The sequence below is a fragment of the Megalopta genalis genome, chromosome 5 (assembly GCF_051020955.1).
Source record: "Megalopta genalis isolate 19385.01 chromosome 5, iyMegGena1_principal, whole genome shotgun sequence".
Classification (NCBI taxonomy): Eukaryota; Metazoa; Arthropoda; class Insecta; order Hymenoptera; family Halictidae; genus Megalopta; species Megalopta genalis.
The window spans coordinates 18,689,968-18,716,067 of record NC_135017.1 but is presented as its reverse complement, the minus strand read 5'-3'; the positions used below and the strand labels follow the sequence as shown (position 1 = coordinate 18,716,067).

Here is a 26,100-nt window from a genome sequence, read left to right as displayed (position 1 = left end):
TTCAATGTTCCGCTTTAATCATTGTACATATATATATATATATATATATATATATATATATATATATATATATATATATATATGTATAATCATTTGTACATATATAATATTGTTTAATTCCAACGCTTATCGACAAGATGTTTCGTGAAATGCTGAGTTTCCAGAAATGATTTTAGTATAACATAGTATGTTTCGATGAATAATCAATGAGTACCTTGGTATTACAATTATTAGTATGAGAAAAAATTAAATTGCATTTGACCTATGGTTTTTTTCATTTAAATTCATGCAAAGAGTTTCGCATGAAGACGCTCAATGATCAGGATAACATCTTGGAAGTCATTATAAAATCGATGTTTATCGCGAGTAAGGTATATATGCGCCTCGACAATCGCCTTAGAAAAGAAACACTAGTTTACCGATATCAATGCGACGTATACATGGCTACCTCGTAATTTTTTATACAAAGCAAGACGCATGTTTACGTATTCCTAGCGATTGATCATCCTGTTAATGTCATCCCGACTATTAATAACAAATGCTCGACGATCTGTATATTACGCGACGATATCTAATGTTTTTCAACATTTCTCGAAAAGTGTATACTAAGAACATTCTGTTTTTTGTTCGTCGTTATTATTATTATTATCATCGGATAATAATACCAAGAAAAGATTATATACTGCGACCATAAGTTCGTTCGGCGAAGTACCTGCTCGTGCGATATTATTTTATATAATTGGGCGACAGAGGCCTGACGGTAAATCTGACCCGAATAGAGTTTGATTGATCGTATTTAAAAGTGGAGTAACCTTGTGTCCAATTTTTTTTTTTGTAGATTCGAGTGCGTTAGACGCCGGTGGAGGTGTAACGGCGAGACTAAATGCGAGAAAGCGAGAGTGAAAACAAGAGTGCTAGGCGAGAGAGTACGAAACGCGCGCCAGCGAGAGAACGTATAGGAGCCGAACGATTGCAACATCTTAGGACGCCTGTGTTCTGCACACGGCGAACCCCGGCCACGCGAGCACACCGCTATTTGATTTCGGAAACCGTCAATTAGTATGTTTCACTATGGAAAAAATTCAAACGGTCAGACGGTGTGTGCTCAGGCTTTCGTGAAATACCCGTGCTAAACGCCGGTGTTAATAATGCATTAGTATGAACCGCCGCCACGGTTTTCGCGGTAGTTTTGTAAATTTGCGTTAAAGCGGCGCGAACAGCCGGCGAAGATAAAGAATGGAGGAGTACGCGGCGATTTGATAATTTTGTAGTAAACGCGTGCATGTTGCAAGCCGGAATCAGTAAGTGTTGCGGCGAATATGAAAAGAGACGTTGCATAAATATTGTTGTTATCTCAAGTCAAATGGTTTTCGTTATGAGTAATAGTTACGTGTGACACCGTTTCTGAATTTATTTTATATATACGTATTACATATTATTATTAATATCATATAATATAGTTATAATAATATCATACGTATATTATATGAATATTAATATCATATATATATGGATAATAATATCATTCATATAATATATAAATATTAATATCATACATATAATATATAAATATTAATATCATACATGTAATATGTATATATATGAATATAACATAGTTATAATAATACTATACGTATATTATATGAATATTAATATCATATATGGATAATAATATCATTCATATAATATATAAATATTAATATCATACATATAATATGTATATATATATATATATATGTATATATATATTCATATAATATACGTATATGAATAATAATAATATCATTCAACGCATGAATATTAATATCACGTATCGGAATATTAATAGCATACGACACATAGTATAACACTTTAGAACGTGTAAACGTCTGCGCAAACCACTGTCAAATTTGTTAAGCAAATACGGTATTGAGTTGTTAACTCTTAACCTCCGGATTTTGGACTGTGTTTCATCATACCAGCAATAGTGACACTTGTAATTGCCGGCTTTCGTGAAACCGAGGTTAAGGATCCAAGTCTCGGTGACCTATTCTAAACCGAAAAGAATTTTTCTCGCGTGCACGCCTCGGCTAAACGGATTATTAATAGCCATCGTCGAGACGTCAATTGGAAACTACTTGTGTCCAGCGACGGTGCACCCTGCATCTTCCCCTTCGAATTTTTCTTTCACGCAACATGACCCCGTTGATGAGGAAACTGGGTAGCCCAAGTGAGTGCCCGACGTGAAAACAAGGCGAAGAAAAACGTTCGTCCCTTCGGGGCTTTATGAGATGCTTTTTCAAACAGAATAACTTTTTCAAGAGTGGTCGAAATGACTTGGATTCTTTTTTCTTAGATTTTAGAGACACTAATTTACCAGATAATATATGCAAATGTTTTTTTTTTGTAGACGGTGGCAATTTGCTGGAGCGAAAGAAAAAAGATAAGAAGAACAAGGAAAAGAAGACTTTGATCGTGCGGAAATGTCAACGAGGATATCACCGTAAACCAGATTCAAAGTTGATAATTGTATCGCCGTATGATTTCCATAATAGTTGCTCTTTTTTATTTTCATTTCAAATAGTACTTCTTAATATTCTCATTTGAAATAAATTTCGCCCAGCTCGGCGCGCCCGCACGCTGTGATTAGGCTGTGATTCGTACCCCAAGGCGATCAACTTTCTTCTACTGTAACTGTCGCGTCATTTCCAATATTTACACTGTCACGACGAGAATTTGGGATAGATTGAAATTTCGTGGAAGCGTGTACGGCACGGGGGCGTGAACAGCAAACCGCGGTTTCGAAATTTTTGAAATGTCAGTGTGCGATGACATTTTCCTTGACTGATTTCTATACTTAAGTATTATTTAAATATCTCTGTGCGCAGAATAAACGTGACAGGTGTCCGTTTTAAACTTCCCTGTTGTTATTTTCCTGTCGGCCGAAAACTGACGCGGAAAATTGGCAAACGTTTGCGAGCCTTTCAACTGTGTTGAAATTCCCATAGGCGTGGCGTATCCTAAACTACGTGCAAACTTATATTATACAATAGTATAATACTTATATAATATAATATAATATATAATAATATAATATAGTATATAATAATATAATATAGTATATAATAATATAATATAATATACTTACTAGAATTTTATAAAATAATAGAAACATGACTGAAAGTATCTACCGGTAGGAGAATTAGTAGTAGAAACTTTTTGCTAGCTACTGGAACTAAATTCATTTTATCGGAATCTATTGTAGAAATCTGACTATGATGACTATGACATAGAATTTCCAAAAATCTGCAGCCGACAAGGAAAGCCACTGTTTATAATAATTAATTATTAATTACACTAGTACGTGCAGTATCCGCAAAAGTTTCTCTCGCATTCCGAATAAATCAACAAGCTTTTTATCTTATTACATTTATTAATCAGTACAATCATATAAACTTATTTATACGTTGCGTCTTAACGATCACACATCGCACAGGTTACGCCGCGTCGCACGAAAAGTCAATGTTCCCGTATACATACTCGTTCAACACGAAATAATAATAATAATAATAATAATAACTTTACGACTTAAAAATAATAAGTAATCGTGGCAACGAACACGCTGTGTCAATGTACATTATAACAATAAAACATTCTTACTATTGAGTTGCTAATTTTTTGCATTCTTCTAGCGCACGCGAAAATTGTTTCCATGATCGAACACTTTTGAAAGTATCTACATATAAATGTTCCTATGTAAATTTGCGATAATTCTAATGCTCATTGTGCATTTTTGTTGCAGATAATTCCCACTCCGTTTACACCGTGCGGACCGTACGATTTAATTAACTGGAAGACAAAGTCGGACATCTCTGTTTGCCAGCACGTTGGCGTCTCCGTCGAGCTCGATCGCCGAATTCAATCTGAATGTTCAATCTCCGAATCGTTCTTTCGATTCGTAACCGCTAAAAAAACAATGACAAGAATCTAGATATCACAAATATCCGCATTCGATTCGCCGACGTGACTCGAGTAGGTCAATCCTATGATAATTGTATTATGCTGCGACGTTTCATCATTGTAGACAGTAGTTTCGTTCCAGAATCGGAAGCCTCGCGTCTCCTTCCACGCGTTATAGTCAAAGAAAACGCGGCCCGATGAAGCCCTTGCGATTCGAAGATAATTTATATGCGCTGTACGCTTGCATTCTCCGTGAAGATAAATAAGCGTCGACAACAGAGGAATATAGGATTCCACTGGAGATAAATCAAGCGGCGATCACTGTTTCGATATCGTGTAATTAATATCGTTAAACTTAAATCGCGACATGGAATCGACACGATTCTGCGCCACCGCTGTGTATAATTAAAAGAAGCGGATAACACGCGCGCTTAATGAATTCTCGAATTACGAATCGTATTCGTGGCAATTTCATTATCCGAATAGAATTGTATTCGAACAATGCCGAACTCCGATCAACGAGACGTACGTTTAACGGCGTGGCAGATTAGGGGGCAGATACGACGATATAAAAAGATTACCGTGAGGTAAAGTCTGCGGTTTACTTAACAGTACAGCTAAATCTCGTTCACGTCGAACGGAGCGATCGCGAGTTCCCTGGTCATGTTCATGCAAGAATAAACGAACCACGCTAACAACAATGCCATCGCGATCTTAACAAATCTGTCCGCGTAGTACATGTAGTTCATGACCTGTCGCGCACGCGGCAGTGTCGACGGGTCGTCTTTCAACGTGAATTTTCGGATGCCTAACAAGTATGTCAATAGAAACTCGTTCCACGAAACCGCTGCTATGTCCATAAAGAACTCTTCTTTGTCCGAGGAGCTCAATTGTTGGTTCAGCTCCTTCATGCGGTCGTTTCTGAAAATTCCGAGATTTCGATTAGATTTTAGTCGGATTTTTGTTAACGGAGTTTCTCGATAGTGTGTTACAAATGGTAAACAATTTTAAGTGGCAACCACACGAGTATTCTTCTTAACGAGACTTAGATTTTGTAGAATTTTATAGAAGTTATATTTTAATTTATATCGAGACATTCTATCAGGTCGGAATGAGATTCTGTTCGAATACAATTATTGGAACAAGTAAATGATATTGTGTTGTGATCTATATTACTATGCGTGCATGTTTTATGGTATGTTTTATTATTATTTATTATTATGCGGGCATATGTTTTAGTTACCGGAATTTCCATTCTTTGGTCGTGTAGTAATGTACTATTTTGATGCCAGCGTTGACTTTCTGCTGAACTCGTACCAAAAACGGTTTGTTTCCAGATAACATGATCACGCCGTCCAGCAGGTATGCCGGTATAAGGTGGAACAAGATTACACGGATCCAGTGATACGCCACCGAATTGGTGTTGGATCCACCTGGATACCAGAGAATCCCTAAAAGGATGCGTAAGTTTTATAAAATCGTATGTATTTGATGGGCAGTATAATACAGTTTTCATTTTTCTTTGTAATTGTCATCTTTCAATTGTATATTATAATATATATATAATATTATAATATAATAAATAAATTATATAATATTATTATATATATTATTATATTATTATATATATATATATATATTATTATATTATATATATATATATATATATATATATATATATATATATATTATAATTGTATATCGTAATAGGTTTTCAATAGAAATTTCAATAAATTGATTTTAAACAGTAGCAAAGAGTCAATTACAATAAATTTCTATTATAAATTTTAACAATAATAAGTCTACTTTTTAAAATGTATAAATTCTAGAAAATCGTATATAAATCTTATCGTATGTATTTTTGCAGTAACCACCTGAGAACGGATGGTTCCTAGCGTGTATCTTGCCCATTTCGATGGCGCTCCGCCAAGTGATCGGATTCTCGGCGCCGTTCGTCACGTTCATGTATATCGGCTCCTGGGGTTTCTCGATTCCGACTTTCCACGCCATGGCGATTATGCCGTTGATCGCGATATCGCATGGAACTATGTTGAAGAAGTACTTGTCGTTACACAGCATGGTCCTGATCACGCCTTTGCCGGCTCCGATCATCAGACCGGTTGGCCCGTTCAAGTTCTCCACCCAGCCGGGCGCTGGTTCCTTCAATGATGCAAGCACTGAAATTTGAGAACGTATATCATTAAGGAGCCCACGCGATGCTGCAACCACGTTCTGACATTTCACGTCCGTTGAGTTTCATAGCAAAAAAAACCGGGAATCCAAAAGTATCGAGGTCGAGAGGGTGAAAGGAGTTCTCCGAGGGAACGATGCCTAAGGCTTGGCAGATGGCAGTATAATACAGTTTTCATTTTTCTTTGTAATTGTCATCTTTCAATCGTATATTATTATTGTATATCGTGATAGGTTTTCAATAGAAACTTCAATCAATTGATTTGAAACAGTGGCAAAGTCAATTATAATAAATCTCTATTATAATTTTTAACAATAATAAATCTATTTTTTAATAGCAATTTAATTATAATAATTTAATAGCAATTTTTTAATAGCAAATTAAGTTTAAATAGATTTTTAATAGACGTTTATTTAGAAATTTACAATTATAATAGTCTTTCCTACGGTATTGTATACGTAGACATGAGATTTGAATTGGATTGTTTCACTGAAAATTCATATTTACAGAGAAAGTACGAGTACTGAAATATTTATGGACAGTGGTTTGCCTCCTGCAGCATCTAGGACCGGTTAAAAAGTGCCAGATACACAATCTGTTCGAGAGCATCAATCATAAAACACATTAGAAAGGACGGGCGCATCTGTAAGACGGAACCATAAGCCCAAAAAAGAGAAATGAGGATTCTTCTCGTGCTCGTAGGTTACAAAATGCTATTATAGGTAAAAGTATGTTAATTTTATCGTCTTGGGATATGTCCAAAGAATCATTTATTATAGCGACGCGTCTTCGGCGGATTGATGGTCTCCATTTTTCAAAAAGTGTCTTTAGAGAATCCTTAGAACGGATTGCATGTTTTTAGTGATGATTAATGCACCTTGCAGCGAGCATTATAGACAAACGTCGCAGTTGCCGTGGAAACATATTTTGTGTTAGTTGCAATTGCCTCTAATGACCGATTTAATAATTTATTAGACTGCGGATTTTTATAGAACATGAAAATCGTCTGCTTTTAATCTTCCTACTGTTTTAAATTCCGGATATCATTTCTCTGATTCATAATAACATGATTTCTTCAACAAGTTTTCATACTTGACAAATACATTGCAGAGTGTCTCGATGAAACAGCGATAAACCAATGGTGGAATTCGAAGCGTTAAAGGAGAGGAAGATGGTTTACCTATCGAAGGTCTAGCAACAGCTGCCGGCAGGCCGGATCTTTGGACCAAATCCTCGCTGAGCGCTTTGCTGAAGGCGTAAGTGTTCGGCTGGCCTTCCAGCAATTTCGGCGTCATCGAAACGAGCACGTCCTCGTTCAGATTGTTCACGGTGTCTATCATGACTTCGGGCTGTACCGATACTGGATAGTTTCTTTCCTCGAGCACGGGTTCGTGGCAGTGGCAATACGCCGTGGAAACGTGAACGAACGAATCCAAGCTCGTCATCTGTGGCAAATATTTTTATTAACTTTTGTCGGTTGATCGTGTTCGAATTTCTCTTAGATTTAGTAAAAGACCGTATGCCTTACGGAAAGAACGGTTCTTTCTGCGAAAAATGCACGACAGAAACGTGCTTATTATTCAAGTTGAAGCTATTAATCACGAAATGCAAGTGAGTAGAAATCGAAATTAGCTAATTATTTACAGCTAATGCGATTTGACGTGAAATAATAATTATTGTGCTGAAATAACATAATAATTATGATCGCAGGTTCGCTAGAAAATGTCAGACGCATTGAACTTCTATAATGCTATTAAGATGTGTCGTAACCGGTCATACGTACACACTGAGGAGCGATATTTAGAATTTATATACATATATACGTGTATATAGTATAACATTTGAGCAAAATTTTCTGTTTCAGTAAATACACGTCCTATTAAATGAAGAGATGAATATGTACCTGCTTCGCGAGTTTAAGGACGTTCATGGTGCCCTGGGTATTTATTCGCACAGCATCCTTCAGCGTCAGGTCGAATTTCACATTTGCCGCCATATGAAAGACAACGCTGACTTCCTTAATCAGTCGTTCCTTATCGGCGGTCGATAATGCGAGACCGTCCATTGTGGTGTCGCCAGGTACCAGGATGAGTTTCTTCACCTTCTCCGGAGATTTCTCTTTGATCGACTTGAACGGTTCTTGCTGCAATTGTAATCCCAATTTATGATTCGTTCGATTAGGCTTTGATAAAGTAAAAGTATCATGATTTAAACAATTATTATCGTATAGCAAATCTCCATGATTTATTTCATTATATTCTGAGTAGAGTAGAGTAGAGTAAAACCATTGTAACTTCAATAATTATTAAACTTTGATGATGTCAAAGTATTATAACTTTATATAGCGATTATATTACGGGATCCCATGATTTATTCAATCAAACTTGGATAAAGTAAAAGTACTGTAACTTCAACAATTATATTACGAGTTTTCATGATTCATTCAATTAGAAGTATCGTAATTTTAACAATTATTATTACGTTATCCGTTTCTATGGCCGATTGAGTAATCAGACACAAAATAAAGTAAACATTCACTTGCAAAATTGAATAAATTTGACTCGAAACAGTTGTACGAGCCTAGCCAATGCACGCATTATTTCACGTTGCAAACAATAGCGAAATGTTTAGCTTGTTTGCGCGATGTAAATTTGCATAAACAGTGAACACAGAGTCCTGTTGAACAGAATTGCGTCACCGGGGTAGATCGTATCGTTTTATCCGGAAGCAAATCAAGGAAAGATTGTGGTAGGCGAAGGAAAACAATTATAGGAGAATGTAGTAACGCGCTGGCACGCTTTATAAATATCGAATACTCGACTTATTAAACCGTGGAATACAAATTAACAGGACTGCGGGACGATTGGTTCGTTAGAATTTCATTATTAACGTGAAATTAGTATTAAATTTCACTTCAAGCAATCTCACTCGTTCGACTTGTTTCAGATGAATCGCCCTGTGCATCGGAGGTCCGGGGAACCCGTTAGATGAGAGTTCCAGGTTTGCGGATCGAATCGACAGAACCGAATCCGCTGGATGCAAGAATTTATGAAACGTTTAGTTGAATAAAAGAAAGGCGAGATCGGAACCTTTTCAGGATCGTTGCGAAGCCGTGTAATCGTTCCTAATACGGAGTCCATGTTCGATTCGCGGGAAGAAATCTCGTCGGGAAACTGGTCTGTGTCGAGAGAGCGTCTTCAGTTAAATGGGAACACCATCGAGGAAGATCGAGTTACCCAAGTTTTTCCGAACTTTCGAGCGGCACACGCTTTCTGCACACGGTTCCGTCGCCGCGACCGGAACCACGCGATTAATTGCCAGCGGCCGGAAGGGAAATTTTTGTATCGCATCGTGTCGGCGGAAACGCGATTTAACGATTCGTAGGCGAGCGTGGCCGTGTTTGCTGTCGCGAAGAACGACACCTGTCCCATTGAGATTTTCAGTGACACTTGGAAACGGTACATGGTGAAATTATCGGTTGCATACCTGCACCATTAGCGTCCCCTTCACTCGCGCGCTCGTGGACGCGTTACGAATCGCGACTCCTCGGATCGACTGACGCAAGTAAATAAATTCTTCGTCTTTGTTGCCGAATGTTCCCTCGGTTTTACAGGTTTTTATTGTTTCGTTCTCTTTCTCTCCGCCGCCTATGTCCGAAAGGCGAATTGAGATGGAGCAGGAACGTCGATTTATTTGCAACCGAAAAGGAATTGCAGAACTCGCGATTATTAGGCTGCGAATTTTTATGCGAAATACAAATTTTCTGCGTCAATTCCAAGGAATTAAAAATAGCAACAACTTCGTGCTTCTTTCATTTCGTCTCAATAATACAGAACTCGCGATTATTAGGCTGCGAATTTTTATGCGAAATACAAATTTTCTGCGTCAATTCCAAGGAATTAAAAATAGCGACAACTTCGTGCTTCTTTCATTTCGTCTCAATAATACTGTGACACATTTGTCGTGTTAGATTCATCGCATTTTCTTGAATTTTAGAGTCTTTATATGCACAACGACTTTGTAAACATTTAGCAAACAGAAATTGTAATTATTAGCAAGGTTTAATTGTAGGTACTTTGGGGTACGATGTTAATAAACTCAGAAGTCAGTTTCGTTAAATAGGAAGGGGTCAGTCCGATAAAAACAGTATGTATTAATAAATTATGCAACAGCTTGTTTCTGTGCGGCGTGGGTACGTGCCCGGGTGCTTCTACAAGTTGACAATCCAGGCACGACTCTTAACCTTTTCAGTATTCATTTTTTTTGCAGACGTGTGTTTTAACCCACCGATTACTGAAAGATACTTTAGGTAGTTCAACACGGCTTAATTTTATCGCTTTTTTTTATTGGATCGACGCTGCCAACGTTTTTGCTATTTTGCATTTGATCTGCCCGTTTCTGTCTATATTTATATATTAAACGATCTCAGATTTGAACAAGTTACGAGGGGAGAGATTGTTGTCCACCTCTTCTTTATTCTCAGCCTCACATTGTTAGTCACCGAAGACCTTGTCCGAGCACAAGCGACGGCGTGCATATGAAATTTGAGTTCATCTTATCTGCTTCCTCGTACAAGTGGTTCAAAATACGTCATTATTATTTCAAGTTTCTTCTTCCGCGAATAATTTCAATTTCTTTGCCGCCGCTTCGCATAACAATTCGCGATCCGTCGTGACAAGTATACAGCTATTACGTCAAATAAAAATGTTCCGTTTCGCCCGAATTTCTCCCGAAATTCGCGCTCGGATTGCGCACAAAAATGGACAATTTGGGAAGAGCAGATACGATTATCCGAGCATTGCGGGGCTCGCTTTTATAATCGCCGATTGTTAACAACTACAAAAACGAGCGCCGCGAGGCTCGAATAATCGTGTCTCCTCTTCACAGATCGTCCATTTTTGAGCGCAATCCGAGCCCGAATTAGGGAGACATTGCTGTACCATCTTTTCGGCTGAAGACGATTCGGCTGTTTACTAAAAAGCAATTCGGTGTAAATAAAGATGAATAAAATTCTAATATATGTATACGCGGCACCGTGACCACGCGTTGAAATCGTCCGACCGACAAGCAGTATTCTCTTCGCATAGCTCGCCTCATTTATTCCGTACGCGAAGGACATCCGTTTCTCCATAAAACCTTTCCGAAAAGCAAATAATGGCGCAGGCCTCTCTTCCTGGTCGGTGATTCCCCATTAGGCTGACAAATTGGACAACTCGCGTTTCATTTGCGAAATTGTAATTCGAACAATTTTAAATCGGCGCGTTCCGTTTCGAGGGAATCGATCGATCGATCGGTGCTACGAAAAATATTAATGTTCGTTGATCTGTCGCGCTATAAAAAGACACGCGAGAGAACGTCAGAAAATCCTTTCACGCGGGTACAGTCTTAAAAGGTCTTTTAGTCGCTAAAAAAAGAAACGAAATTATACGTTGAACATGCGTACGCAACGATACATGCGCGTATATGATTAGCGGAACTCGGAACTCGTTTTTTTCTCTCCTTGATCGATACCGATAGACTTGTGCAGAAGAAAGGCTCTGCACAGTCGGAGCCGGGAGAACAGCCTTTGTAAATCGCATACGTAATTACGAATAGGAATGTTTCTTCGTTTAATTCTAATCATTTCATTGCGATCGTCGTTATAATTTTATTTAATTTAGAATCATCGTTATAATTTTATTTAATTCAGAATCATCGTTATAATTTTATTTAATTCAGAATCATCGTTATAATTTTATTTAATTCAGAGAATCATTATTGTAATTTCATTACATTATAATAATTCTTACCATTAACACACAAGCTAACGTAATACATAACTCAACGCTATTTTTACCAGAAAGTGTCGCAAGACATTCTTTAAAATGTTAATTCAACGCCACATCGACAAGCGGCGTTAAATCAATTGATTTATAGACAAGTTTCGTCACTTTTGCCGAATCGACCGTTCGACTTCTCCTACAGCGCGATTGTACAAACGTAATTTAGAAAACAGAAATATCGTACCAAATCCGCGTTAAAACGATCGACGAAGCCGCCGTTAAAACGTAACGCGAGTCGAGCGAATCTTTCGTAACCATGGTAAAATTATTTAATGGCGTGTCACCGCAATTAATTGCTACATTGTGACTAATCTCTTAATTTAATTACACGCGGACGTCTTCCGGGTGAGATAAGAGGAAACGAGGTTTTCCCGCAAAAACTTGTTCCTTTTTGCTCATTCGTTGAGAGATTCTCGTATCTAACAACTGTTTACTATGCACGAGTACATACAGAAGATGGATTTACCACGATTTACCGAGGCTGTTCGATTTTTCAGCAATATTTAAACCACGCGATTCTTCGCACACGAATTCAAATAGATCCTAAATTGTTCGGTTAGATTAAACACGCTCGGTTTAAAAACGGTTCGCCGTACTCTCGGTCTTCGTGGTAACTTCAGTTGCCTGCTTACTTAACTTCAGTTACCGGGAACCGTTCTCTGTGTCCAAATTGCAATTCAAATCGCGCTGCAACTGTTTCCACCGCGCATTAACGACTCCGATCGTAGCTCCATGCATTTGCATAGATCTCGCGACATCGGCGAAGAGCAGCGTAACGCGTTGCGATACTAGATCACCAGATGTTTACTAGGATACTATACCTCTTTGGATGTAAAGCAGGAACTAACTGCACATCGTGTGCACCGATACGTTTACGGATTCGCTAAGTTTTTACGCAAACACGGCTTCTAAACCGGTGTCCGAGAATGTAATCCTACACGTAAATTCACCGCCACTAAACGGTACTGAACGGTACGCCGAACTATTTGAATTTCAGATGTTGGATTCGCGTTTACCGATGCGTCTCGATTCACGATCGAATGGTCTTTAGCAATGTTTACGTCGAAGAGAACGTTGATACAGTAAATTCTCTCCCAATTGTCGCCTGGCTTGTAAACAAATAGTGCACGATCGTATTTGTTCTGCAAACGGATCGTTTATTTAACGTACACAGAGTACAGTAAATTCTCCCTGATTTTCCTTCAGCTGGGAAACAAAGATGGCGAATTTGGGAACTGGAGATACGATTGATCGAGCCTTGGGCCTCATTTTTATAGTTAATAATTTATAGTCGGTAATAATCGTATCTCTTCTTCCTAAATCGTTCATATTTGTTTGCAGGCTGAGCGACTGTTGGGATTATGGAATGAAAATGAATATGATTCTAATACTTTGCTTAAAAGGACTTTATTTATTCTATTTAATGAGAGAAGGTATATGGGCGAAACCGATCGAGCGATCAAACTCTACTAACTGTCCGGTAAGAAGAAACGCTTCTTTTATACTCTTTTTGGGTTCGTCGTGTCCACCAATCAGAGACGTTTTATTTGTCGCGTCTTACACTGTATACGTGACGGTTAGGGCACGAAGTACATCAAAAGGTACCGGCGATGATGTATCGCGGCATCTAATATATATAGATTACGTCACCGTCGCTGCCCGCTGACGGAGCCGGCGAAATGTAAAACGATATCTTAACTGAAGATATCTTACTAAGTAAACTATAGATTAATTTTTGTTCGAGGCTAAAATTTCAACAGCGACAATTGGAGAGAATTTAGCGGGCCTGTACCGAGTATCTCCGCATTGTCCAGAGACTAATGGAGCATGTGTACTCTTTGTGATTACAGATTCTTCACGATACGTGGCAGATACGAAGTTACGAGTCGTTCGAAGCGTTCGCGAACGCTGCTGCAGTATTTTCGATACTATAAACGGCAATGCCAAATTAGTTGCATGCAACGAAACCGGTATCAGATGTAAATCGGTATGCGGCGCAACAGTCAATCAACCTGCATCTTAAAATAGACCTGCGGTGCACGAGACAACGACAAAATTACCCGCAGGGTAATTAATTAATCGGCGGGAGAAAACAAATCACAGCATCGAGAAGATATCTGCACGCGGGTAATGACAGCTGGTCGCAGTTCTTTTTATTGCTTAAGTCAGTTGTAATAAGGAAAATGATGCGTGGAAAAAATATGTTCGAAAACGCTGTTACTATAAAACATCGGAGATAGCGACGCCAAGAAACGATTTATGAGATTATAATCCGCGATTATAAAATTCCTTAACAATTAGCAGAGATCGACAAGAATAATATATGATCCTGTGCCAGGATAGCGTAATCCATAGTGTGCATTCGATCAGTCGGTTTATTTAATTTTATTTAACATTATTTCACGTTACTTTATCTCAACTCATAGCGTTTGATTTTTAAGCCTAAAGTAGTAATGAAAAACTGTATCGAATATTTCGAATTCAAGATATCGATATCAAAGCATAATTGTATAACCGCATAACCGTATAACTGCATAACAGTGTAACTAGAAATGCAACGTCTATTGGCCTCTAGTGTAAGACACAAAAAAAAAGAACGCTTCGCGGTACTAAAATAAAAGGTGTACCAGAGTATTAAACATTTAAATCTTCCAGGAAGTCTCGAAGGCGAACGGCAAATATTGATCGAGAAGAAGATTAGGTAATTATATTTAGAAGGAGATGGAGCGATCGGACCTCTCAATGACATCGAACTTCTGCGAAGACCTTGATGAATAAAGTGGAATCCCCGGCCAGCAGGAATGAAAAAATATATCGAAACTGGTTTGCAAATAAATACGAATATTATACTGGTACCTGTGATGGGGACACCGTTAGCAGCGTGGGACTCGGCGTAGAGGGAACTCGACGAAAACAGCTTGTTAAAGGAGAATATAAAATTTAACGGCGAGATGCATTCGTCGCGTATGGGTGTTCTACGTGGTGCAGCGTTGAATCACTGTGGCACTTGCGAAGGACGAACGAACCGTTCGTTGCACAAAGAGTTATTAGAAACTGCTGCTGACAAAAAACACGATAAAGACAACGACTGGATACGTACAAACGAATGTAAAGATCGGCGCGATGGTTAAACTTTCAGCGGTTCCTGGACTCGACAGTTTGAAGAGGAGAACGGGGCCTTCGATAAGAAAGCAATTCTATCGAGAGAATCGTGGAACTGGATAGAACAACGGCGAGAAAAATTCACGGAATTATTAAACGAAATTACAAAAAGAAGAGAAATTAGATAGAACGATGGATGGTGAAATTAATTAACCCCTTGGGTACATTTGACGACTGAGACTCGTCACGCACTTGCTTCGGCTTAGTTATAGACGACGAGTCTAATTCGTCAGTCAATTAAGTCCGTCTCAAACGCAAGAATTTCTTCAAATACATCTGTACCCAAAGGGTTAAGAAATTCAGTTGGATCTTCTGTAATAGTCCATCGGTCGTTCTAATCGGTTCCGGGCTGTCGCGCCGTAAAAACGACTCCGATAACGGAGAAAGACAAAATCGAAAGCGCCAAGGTTCGCTGCCTGGGAAACCTGGAATCGATTATGGTTTTATTAAGCAACACGGTGCCCGTGCGGCCACGAAGTCGCCGCGTGCCGACGGCTAAGATTCATCCGAACCGGCCCAGAACACGAGTGTATCGTTTGTAAACACCATTAGATTTACATTTCGAGGCCTTGCATACAACTAGAGAATTCCTCTGTCGTCCGTTTCGCAACGAAATTTTCGTGTTTGCGGCGCGGCCGGTCGTCGTCGATGCTCTCTCGAGGACACGATTCCGAGGGAACAGGTTCACCGGCTCGAACTTCGGACCTACGACGTTATCCGTTTCACGTAGACCCTGTTTCAGGAATCGAATCCGACGCCTTTTGCCAATTTTATGCTGGCTCGTTCGTGATTATTTTTTTGGAAAACATTCGCGTTAACCGGTCCCTCGACCGTTCTCGTCGAGTATAATCGACGCTTGAAAATTACGTTAACTGTCTAACAGTTGTAGCGAACAGAGAACACCGTGAGACGGAGACACGTCGAGTGAGACTGGTATGATAAAAGGTTGCTAGTTTTTGTTCGAACGTTGTCCGAGAGCTGAACGAATTTATAGTTTGTAATTCGCGTGAAAAGAAAACGCGCGATAATTGGAGCAGAAGAAGTTATTGAATATAAAAAAGCGTTCGGCAGATAATATGGTAATTGGCTAAGTAATTGATTAATGTTTGCTTCACATGGATGTGCTTAAATGCCGGCTATGCGTCATTATGTGTGACACTTCGAACGGACACATTGATTATTAATACGATTTGCATTATAAATAGTTATTACTTCTTTGATGCACCGGGTCTTATTATATATATAATACTTATATACAATATTTGTATATGTTTATTTATATATATTTATTTATAATATTTACGTATATTTGTATATAATATTTATATATAATACTTATATACAATATTTGTACACATTTATTTATATATATTTATTTATAATATTTACGTATATTTGTATATAATATTTATATACAATACTTATATACAATATTTGTACACATTTATTTATATATATTTATAATATTTACGCATATTTGTGTATAATATTTATATATATTTATATATACGATTTATGATATTAACGATTTTATAAACGCTTCACGTCTGCACGAATAATCTTCTACGTTCCCTATTAAAATCGTGATTAAGAATTGCAAAATTAATTCCTCTGTTTCAGGTTTGGAGCGGTTCGCGTGCGTCAGAATAAAAAAATTTCTCTGAATATCTCGATAATAGCGTTTTCACGCCCGATGACTAGCAGTAAACAGCCGCGGTAATTTACGCCGTGATTTTGAAAGCTTCTTCCAGTTCCCATGAGAACAACTTTTTTTTATGAAATGCCCGGCACGACTCGCGGGAAAAAACAAGTTTCTCTGAGCGTACAGTGGCTGCACGATGCGCGTCGGCATATACGTAGAATACACGACCATGATTTCTTCGGATCATTTCGAGGTTCATTGTTAGCTGTTCTCGACGTAAGTACTCGCGATTAATATCTTTTTGTTCTTTTTCTTTTTTTTCTTATTGTCACATGCATGCGACAATTTTATTTATATTTATATATATTTATTTATATTTATATTTATATATATTTATTTATATTTATATTTATATATATTTATTTATATTTATTTATATTTATATTTATATATATTTATTTATATTTATTTATATTTATATTTATATATATTTATTTATATTTATTTATATTTATATTTATTTATATTTATATTTATATATATTTATTATTTATATTATATTTATATTATATTTATATATATTTATTATTTATATTATATTTATATTATATTTATATTATATTTATATTATATTTATTTATATTTATATATATTTATTATTTATATTATTTATTTATATTTTGTATTAATTACAAATTTCAGAATGAGACGTTCACGTTGGATTTGATTTTCAGCGGAACGGTTTAAGAAGAACGAAGGAAGAACTGGGTTTTGATCGGCAAAAGGGCCGATTTAAACTGCAAAGGGATGAATTCGGAGTGGAAATTTGACCTGTGATACTACAAAGGGTCGATCAACATAGCAACATTGTCAAGGGTCTTACCTGTAACATGTGCAGCAATCTGGTCTGCGGGTCAACGTCTTTCTTCTTTCGGACCAGCATGAAGATGTTCCCCAGATTCGGGCAGCTGACCAGCAGCTTGTAAATTAAAACTTTGCCCATAAAACCGCTGCCCCCGGTGACGAACACATTTCGACCCTCGAACCACGTCGACACCGATTGAGACGGCGAAGCTGCCATTTTCGCAATCACTGGAACAAACGAGGGCACCGTAAAACGTCGAACTGGGTGAAGCGAGGAAGAAGAAAAAGATGAAAAGGATGGATCGTCTCTTAACGATACGCGTAGTTCATCGAATTTCCTTATTTATGCGAGTGGATGCATAGAATGAAAAGTATATGTGCGAACTGCGCGCGGCATTTATGCAGGGAAAACTATGCAAAACGTGCAAAGTATTGTAATTCTAATTTAGTACAATTAGCATACTGCTGATTTTTATGCGAACGCAAGATACGGTAGCTTGACAGCCATTTATTCCTTTTTGTTAATAAGCTTAATAAGTTGCGCGCGCGCGCGAGAGAGAGAGAGAGAGAGAGAGAGAGAGAGAGAGAGACAATCGTATCTTCGAATCGTTTCGAATTTGTCTTCACCGTTTTGAATCTCGTTTACTCGTTCTTAAAAGTTGATCGAGCACATTGAAAGGCATAAATCTGTTCCGCGAATAAAGCGGCTGTCTTCAAAGCATGTTCCAAAGGAAACTGCAGTTACGCTGCGGTAAAACCGTGTCTTCGTTTTTTCGCGTAAAAATCGAGAGTCGTGAGAAAGCGAGAACGAACTCCGGCAAAACGATCGCTCGTCGAACTCATTGATAGTTTGAGTACCAGTCAATTTCACTTTCGGCGACGACATAATTGACACGATTCACGGCGCAGTGTTCCGTTACAAGTAGTCGACCTTCAAATTCGCGCGAAACCGTTTTTTGAAATGTTCGAGTAACTGTGAACCGCTGTAATGAATATTACGCGGCTGCGATATCTGCAACGATTTGATTTTGTTATCTAGAATAGTGTATCGATTTTCGGAGATTCTTCGAAACAATTAGTATCGTTCATTAGTATCTAGCATCGATGATAAGTATATTTCTAACGTTTGAAATTCCGCCTACTTGTTTCTGTTACAAACGCATCCAATCCGCGATCCAACCGTTCTCCTATTAATAATTCAACAAATACGAAACTAGTACATTCTCAAACTCTCGTGATCTTTCTAATGCTCGATAGTTCGAAGGCTCACCTACTTGTTTCCGGCCGATACGCGCCAAATCCGCGATCCAACCATTCTCCTATGAATAATTCGAAAAAAGTGGAACAATTCTGAAGGTCTGTTAATCTTTCTTTGAAAGTTAATTCAATTCAAATTCAATCTAATTCGATGTAATTTATTTTTACAATAGCTGACAGAGAATCAGCAAATTGGCTAAACCGTTAATGAAAACTTATTATATTAAAATAAATTATAATAATATTATATAATAATAAATTATAAATAATATAATATAATAAATATTATATTATAATAAAACTTATTATTATATTAGCCTGAATCTCGCTCGAATCGGATCAATGATGCAGCGGCCTGCGTCGATGGGATCTACGCGACACCAGTAGCGAACGATCGCTATCACCAACCATAATCCGGACCCGAACACGTGTCATGGATCCTAGTCTCGCCGGAGATAAATCTGTGGCTGTAAGGAAGAACGCCGCGTGTCGCAGTTTCCAAGAATTTAAATTATTGCACTTAATGCATCACACCCGTGGAACTATACGTACACCGAATGCACGTGAAAGCAAGTTCTGTTAGACAAAATTATGCAATTCGAAATACATACTAGTACATGCGAAGCGATCAGAACTTCAAGCGACGATATCTTGAAAGTGAAAACAAGCGACATGCGGCGTTCTCCCATGCAACCACAGAAATGTCGGAGCTACAGTGACGGTCAAGACCACTCGAAGAACCGCATAACTCGTTTTAATGGTGGACTAGATGACCTGAATTTTGAAGAAAGAATACGGTAGAACCTCGATGAACCGGATCGCCGATGTCTGACTTATTAATTCATTCGAATTGCAATGAACGATTCTGTTTATAAATCGATGCATTGGAGCTATAAACCAATTATTCGATGCAGTTAAAATGTCAGACGGTCGTCCATTATTCGAACATCTCACTCTTCCAGGTTCTGCTCTAGCTTTCTTAAATGCTGCTATCACTTGGAATGACAGAAGAGAATAAAAATGCATTCCAAGTTCTGCATTCCAAGCATTGCCAATGTCTGTCCGTCTGCATATTTTTCATCCGTCTGTTTACTTATTGTTCACGTATTTATCGATTTGCATCATTGTGATCCGAGTCCACAACGAAAATTCAAAAGAAATACGTTTTGCAGATCTCGGTGACTCGTTTGTACGCGGACAACGATGCGAACGTCGGACATACCGTGCCTACCTGAGAAGTCGTAACGAAGCCAAGCGTCGAAGGAAGAAGCCTAGAAAGAAACAAGACACTACGATTCGCACTACGATAAGTTCTCTTAGCCGGGACCGATGCTCGCGGTTCTCGATGCTCGCGGTTCTCGATCCTCTAACTTCACTGGACGCACTGCGGTCGCCGGTGCGACACTAGACGACGACGACTGCCCCTAAGTCGACGCGGCCGTAAAAGGGGGCAAGATCCCAAGGACGATGCTCTCGGACGCTTAGGATCGCCGCGTGTGTCCCTACCGGTTGGTTCCCGGTTAGCAAACGCACTCGTCCGACCAGATACTCGATGACGCAGCAGAAGCCGCAGAGAAGAGAACTCGCGCGGGTGATCCCTTCGGCGGACTACAACGAAGGTGTCCCGAACGCGTACTGACCGTCGATGCAAGATCGGCGAACACTTTATCCCCGTCGAGGTCATTTTTATACTTGTCTCCCGCGGATAAGCGCGCGCCGCAACACGCACTGCCGAGAGAGTCATTGTCTTTGCCGTCGAGCACTCAGGGTCGCGTTCCCTTGTGCCTCGGTTGTCGTCGTCGTCGTCGTCGTTGCTGCCGTTATCGCCGTGAATCCCGGGACCCGAGGCCCTCTCGCTCATTCGATCGCCTGCCTTCGCGCGTCCGGTTTCTAACTCGGGATCGGCGCGCACGCCGTGTGCGTTGCACAGAAAAAACGCTACTTTCAGCAGAGCAATTCCGAGGAAAAACGCCGCGGTGTTGTAATTTCCAAAAATTCTGGTCGATGCGAGTCTTCGTTGGACTGTAGGATTTATATATATATTTATTATATTATTATATTATATATATATATATATATATATATATATATATATTTATTATATATTTATTTATATGTATATATTATCTATATTAATAATATAATATAATAATATAATAAATAATGTAATATAATATATATTATATATATATATATTTATCACAGAGGAAACTTTATCGGAAGATTATTTATTCGTCGCGGAAACAAATACTGTGGACTCGAAGAAATTATGCAACTTGAAACGCTAGTTATTAGTAGCGCGATAACTACTTATCGCATCATTTTCTCGAGCCTACAGTATTTGCCTCCACGATGAATAAATAATCTGATGATCTTCTGATAGTCTTCTTCTGATAGATACAACAAATAATCTGTTAATCGTTAGCGAACAGAACTTTAAGCGACAATATCTCGGAAATCGTGCGACCTGCGCTGATCTTCCTTGCAGCCACAGAATCGGCATCGTCACACAATGCGGACAAATGACAACATTCTGGACAGAGAACAATATAGTTTACTTTACTGGTTCACACGTGTTATCTTTTATTCGTGTTGAAGAAGTATTTCGAAATTCATTACGTCGTCTAGAAGAACGATAGTATAAATATTCGACGATAACGCTTTTCAATTGCAATCAAATCGACGATACACACCCTGAAAAGTGGTCCCATAATAGGCACTTCTGCCTTATGAAATAATATACTTGAAGATTTATTCGACGTCATCAGGCGTTCATTATTTTGTTCATTGTTCTGTTCATTGTACTTTTAAAGATTATTGCTCGTCGATTTATCTCGAAGAACGAATTGTTTTGTTAGTTATTCCGTGTTAGTTATTCTCGCGTCTCTTGCGTACGAATAAAAGTTCGGTTTATGTAATAGATTGCAATCGGAGGTTCTGGGAAAAGATTCTGGGGAAGAACTCGATGATGATCGATTATGGAGAAGAATTCTTGTCGCCTTCGAGTTTGGCAGTACAGAAAAACAATTTGCACAATAGATCTAAACGTTGCGTACGTCTCGTTACAGTTTACAAGATGACGTTAATAAATTACTAAAAGGTTTCATGCATTACTCTCAAGTAACGCGTTGTTCGACAACATATTTAATATACTTACGCGTATTTCAAATTTACAAAACGTTACAGAAAGAATTCTAAATTCTTCGCGACAACGACGCTAAAAATTATTGCTGAAGCCAACGTATTATGTTTGCTGTAATTTGAAAAATTATGCGAGAATCGAAATGTGTCGCTGGAATCGAAAAAGGCCATTGGAATATTATTATATATATATAATAATATAATAATATTAAAATATAATATAATAATAATATATCCAATAATATTGGATATATATTATATATTATATTATTGGATATATTATTATTATATTATATTTTATTATTACATTATTGGATATATATTATATATTATATTATATATATCCAATAATATTAATAAATATAATAATAATTAATAATAAATATCCAATAATATAATATAATATATATATTATATTATTGGAATATTATTTGTGGCTATTGGAAATGAAGTTGCACGAGGGAAATCGTTAACTGTTCTCGGAGCAGATGAAGTAAAAGTGAAACCGAAATTTAGAGACTCGCCAGCCGATGTTCTTTAGACACTTTCCATCTCGTCCCGTTTTTACCGTTGTCAATAATGAGCGCTGCACTTGCATCGAGCAAATAACACGCTGTACGCTACTTTTATCTTTTGTTAAATGAAATGCTCGCGAAGCTGGAGCAACGATTTTGGTCCGCGTCAAGATCGTTGAACTCGCCCCGGGATTAGTTGCCGCGCGCGACGAGATGAGAGAAACGTGGTCGTCTTTCGAAAGAAATATATCGGTTGTCTCTTCGATGAAAACAAAAAACGTCGATCGTAAAGTCTGGCGGACGAGAAACGTTCGAACTTCTTGTCTTACACCGGCGATATAGTTTTAACGCTTGATACAAAACGGGGAATACTAATTTATATTCCCGGCTAAGAAATGTGGTTCTCGAGAACTCGCGATAGCGTCCAGCCGATATACACGATTACAAAATCGTTTTAAGAAACACAAGTTAACATCGAAACGGACGTTGATGAAACTGTCGGGTTCAGCGTTTTAAGGAATGGAGACCGGACGAGCGTTTCCCGGCTCTGTAAAAGTGTGGGTCATGAAAATCAACGGAGCTGCTATCGTTTCCGTCGAAACTCGTCTCTTCACCCGGCGAACATATTCCTCGCTTTGTAAAAATTATACGAACCGGTATAACTAGATTTTGTTTTACAATTTGTACCGATAGTCATTGACCCAACAGTTTTTTTTCCCGCTCCTCGGTTTCTCACTCGATATATTCACCGTTCTGAATATTGTGATATGTGCACAGAGCTCGGTATTAAAGATATTTAATGAATACAGTAAATTTATTAGATCTCTGAGCGTTGGATACGCGATGAAAAGAGCTAGAGAACAAGTAAATATGGCTCGTTACAAAAACGCTGTTTTATTACAATGATCACACATATATAATATTAGTATATATAATATAATATAATATAATATAATATGATAATAATAATATAATTTTATTACAATGATCACACATATATAATAAAATATAATATAATAATAATAATATAATGTAATATAATAATAATAATATAGTATAATATGATATATATAACATATATAATAATTGTAATATATTGTAATATTAATTACAATACATAGAATTAAAATCGATGACCGACTAATTATATACTTGCGAAGTTTCATTAGAAAATTACTGTTTCCCGATCTTCGATCCCTTTTGCCGTAATATATCGAATAAGGAATAACCGTTTAGTCATCGAAATGAACTTCGTCGTGATTTATGGTGTCCTCCTGGCATGGTTTTCTGAGCAATCGTTGTTGTGCTTATGCGTGCGAATGTCCTAATGTTATACAAAACATGCGTGAGCCGGACGAGTGCAGTCATTTTTCTTCGTTCGCGTCTCAATATCGAAACGACTGCAATCAACTGGACAAGAACAGAAGAAAGTTCTTATACCGTGCACGCGGATCCAGGTCAGCCGAATGCCTAGGGATCTCAATTGTTCGGCCTTGAACGAATGAAAGACCTTGTCGTTCCTTAGCATTTCGGAAGTCCAACCAATCAGGCTATTTCGAAAGCGAGAAAGTATTCTGATCGCGTGGAACATATATTATCGAGCAGCTTTTATCATCGTTTTTCATTATTTATGCTAATCCTGTAACGCGTGTCGTTCGGGCCTCTTGCTGGTTCTTCGAAAAAAGAATGAAGAAATACGTACAGAAATAAAAATGTCACACTCTCTCGTTAATTCAACGCGTGGACTTATAATTACTTTTTAATGCGTTCAAACGGGATCTATCGAGGCTGACTGAAACCTATTTATAATCTAATTTAAATCTAAGCGTACTTTATTTCATTGTACAGTAGAGTAAGATAAAAATATAAAGTACAAATATATTGTAAAGAGTATATAGTATACAATAACTTAATCGATTATAAAAGTATTCATTCCAACAAACTACCACGTACATTAGTTATTTGTAAAAACATTAAATTCTCTTCGGCACAAGCTATGCCAAAATGTATTTGAATGTAATGTGTAGATATTAAGCGCATTATATTTAAGGTATCGATCGAAGTACATAATCATTTTATACTGTATTCTGGTAGAAAGATATAAAGCCAGATATACGGCCAAGTCGATTTGCAGCACCGCTTTCCCTATTTTTTCTTCTTTATTCGAAGAAAATACAACTCTAGCGTTCGAATTTCGCGCTACTTTCCGAACAGTGGCGCCGCTTGTGGAGAAATTTCGAAGCTTCTTTCGGGGTACATACAGCGCCAACAAAGTAAGCGACAAAACGCTGAACCTGCTAGCCAAACCGTAGCGCCTCTTGTGGAGAACAAGTGAAGCTTCTTCCGGAGTCCATACAGCGCCAACAAAGTAAGCGGCAAAACGCTGAACCTGCTAGCCAAACAGTAGAGCCTCTTGTGGAGAACAAGTGAAGCTTCTTTCGGGATCCATACAGCGCCAATTGGACTAGTGGCAAAAAGCTCAAACTATTCGCCAAGTAACAATTCCCTGCAATTCGCCGCGCGGTAATACTGCGTGCGCGCGACATCTGTCGGCGAGTATTGATTTAAGTTTCCGCCGCAGACTTGGGACACTCGCCGACAGATGTCGCGCGCACGCAGTGTTACCGCGCGTTACTGTTGCTTGACGAACAGTTTCAGCGTTTTGCCGCTGCACGAAATTGGCGCTGTTGGCTGTTTGAAAGCAGCAGTAAAATCGTGCCGGATTTTACTTTATCTCTTATGTACAAAGTGGCACGAATTATTTGCTCCGATATTTCATATTGGAACATGAAATGGAAAATTGTTTATAACTAATGGATTACAATTCATACATACAACAAATGGTTATGGATACATTGTTAGGGATCTCTTCTGAAACTTTGACTAATAATATCGAAATTACATCGAGAAATCATTAAACTCTGATCGCTTTTATTACAGGATCGTAAAGATATTTTCCACTGAGATGTATACGTCACAAGAAGAATCAGCATTACGATACATTCCATCCTTGTGCCCCGCAGAACCAGGAAAGAAGTAAAAGGCCACGATCTCGAACAACCACGACAATGGAAGATGTATGTTAGCCATATCTGAGGTACCTCCGCCAGCATCACCTGCATCGACATCGTGACCACTATTTCGAACAGCAAATGCAACAAATTCTAATCTAATTAATGTGTACATAATACAATCTACATAATAATTATATAATTATAATTCAACTATTGCATTCTTTATTTATCACCTTCCTCTCCCAACCTGCCACTCCCTTTCACACTTCTTTCCTCATTTGTCCATCGTTTCCACAGTTCTTCAACAATCAACGCAATCTCTCTCTCTCTCTCTCTCTCTCTCTCTCTCTCTCTCTCTCTCTCTCTCTCTCTCTCTCACCCATTCTGATAGTTCCATCTGACTTTCCATTGACATGAACTACTTGCTAATTATATCAGGAGAACATGATACTCTTCGAAGAGGTTTCTCGAATTTCTTTGCCTGGCCTATTATTGACTTGTACTACTGAAAATTCTAACCCAATTTTCGAAAATTTGTATCAGGAGCACATGA

General features: G+C 38.1%; 1 protein-coding gene and 2 long non-coding RNA genes across 5 annotated transcripts; 2 read left to right on the top strand and 1 right to left on the bottom strand.

Moving 5' to 3' along the window:
* Positions 1-1,780: 1,780 nt before the first annotated feature.
* LOC143259574 (uncharacterized) lies at positions 1,781-3,653 on the top strand. The gene is made up of 2 exons (XR_013033581.1): positions 1,781-2,209; positions 2,390-3,653. It is a non-coding gene; the product is annotated as an uncharacterized LOC143259574 (long non-coding RNA).
* On the bottom strand, positions 3,393-20,228 carry LOC117220475 (putative fatty acyl-CoA reductase CG5065). Of its 2 annotated transcripts, none has more exons than XM_033470464.2 (7): positions 20,100-20,228; positions 17,640-17,848; positions 8,034-8,273; positions 7,311-7,575; positions 5,814-6,116; positions 5,183-5,390; positions 3,393-4,860 (listed from the first exon to the last, which is right to left on the bottom strand). In XM_033470464.2, the coding sequence occupies exons 2-7, from the start codon at positions 17,835-17,837 to the stop codon at positions 4,557-4,559; spliced, it is 1,518 nt and encodes a 505-aa protein (XP_033326355.2). In that variant the 5' UTR covers positions 17,838-17,848; positions 20,100-20,228; the 3' UTR covers positions 3,393-4,556. The 2 variants fall into 2 exon arrangements, with proteins under 2 accessions (XP_033326355.2, XP_033326354.2); XM_033470463.2 differs by having other exon boundaries at positions 20,109-20,228.
* On the top strand, positions 6,063-11,154 carry LOC117220482 (uncharacterized). Of its 2 annotated transcripts, none has more exons than XR_013033579.1 (5): positions 6,063-6,316; positions 6,640-6,828; positions 7,241-7,386; positions 7,995-8,996; positions 9,077-11,154. It is a non-coding gene; the product is annotated as an uncharacterized LOC117220482 (long non-coding RNA). The 2 variants fall into 2 exon arrangements; XR_013033578.1 differs by having other exon boundaries at positions 6,640-6,852.
* Positions 20,229-26,100: the final 5,872 nt, after the last annotated feature.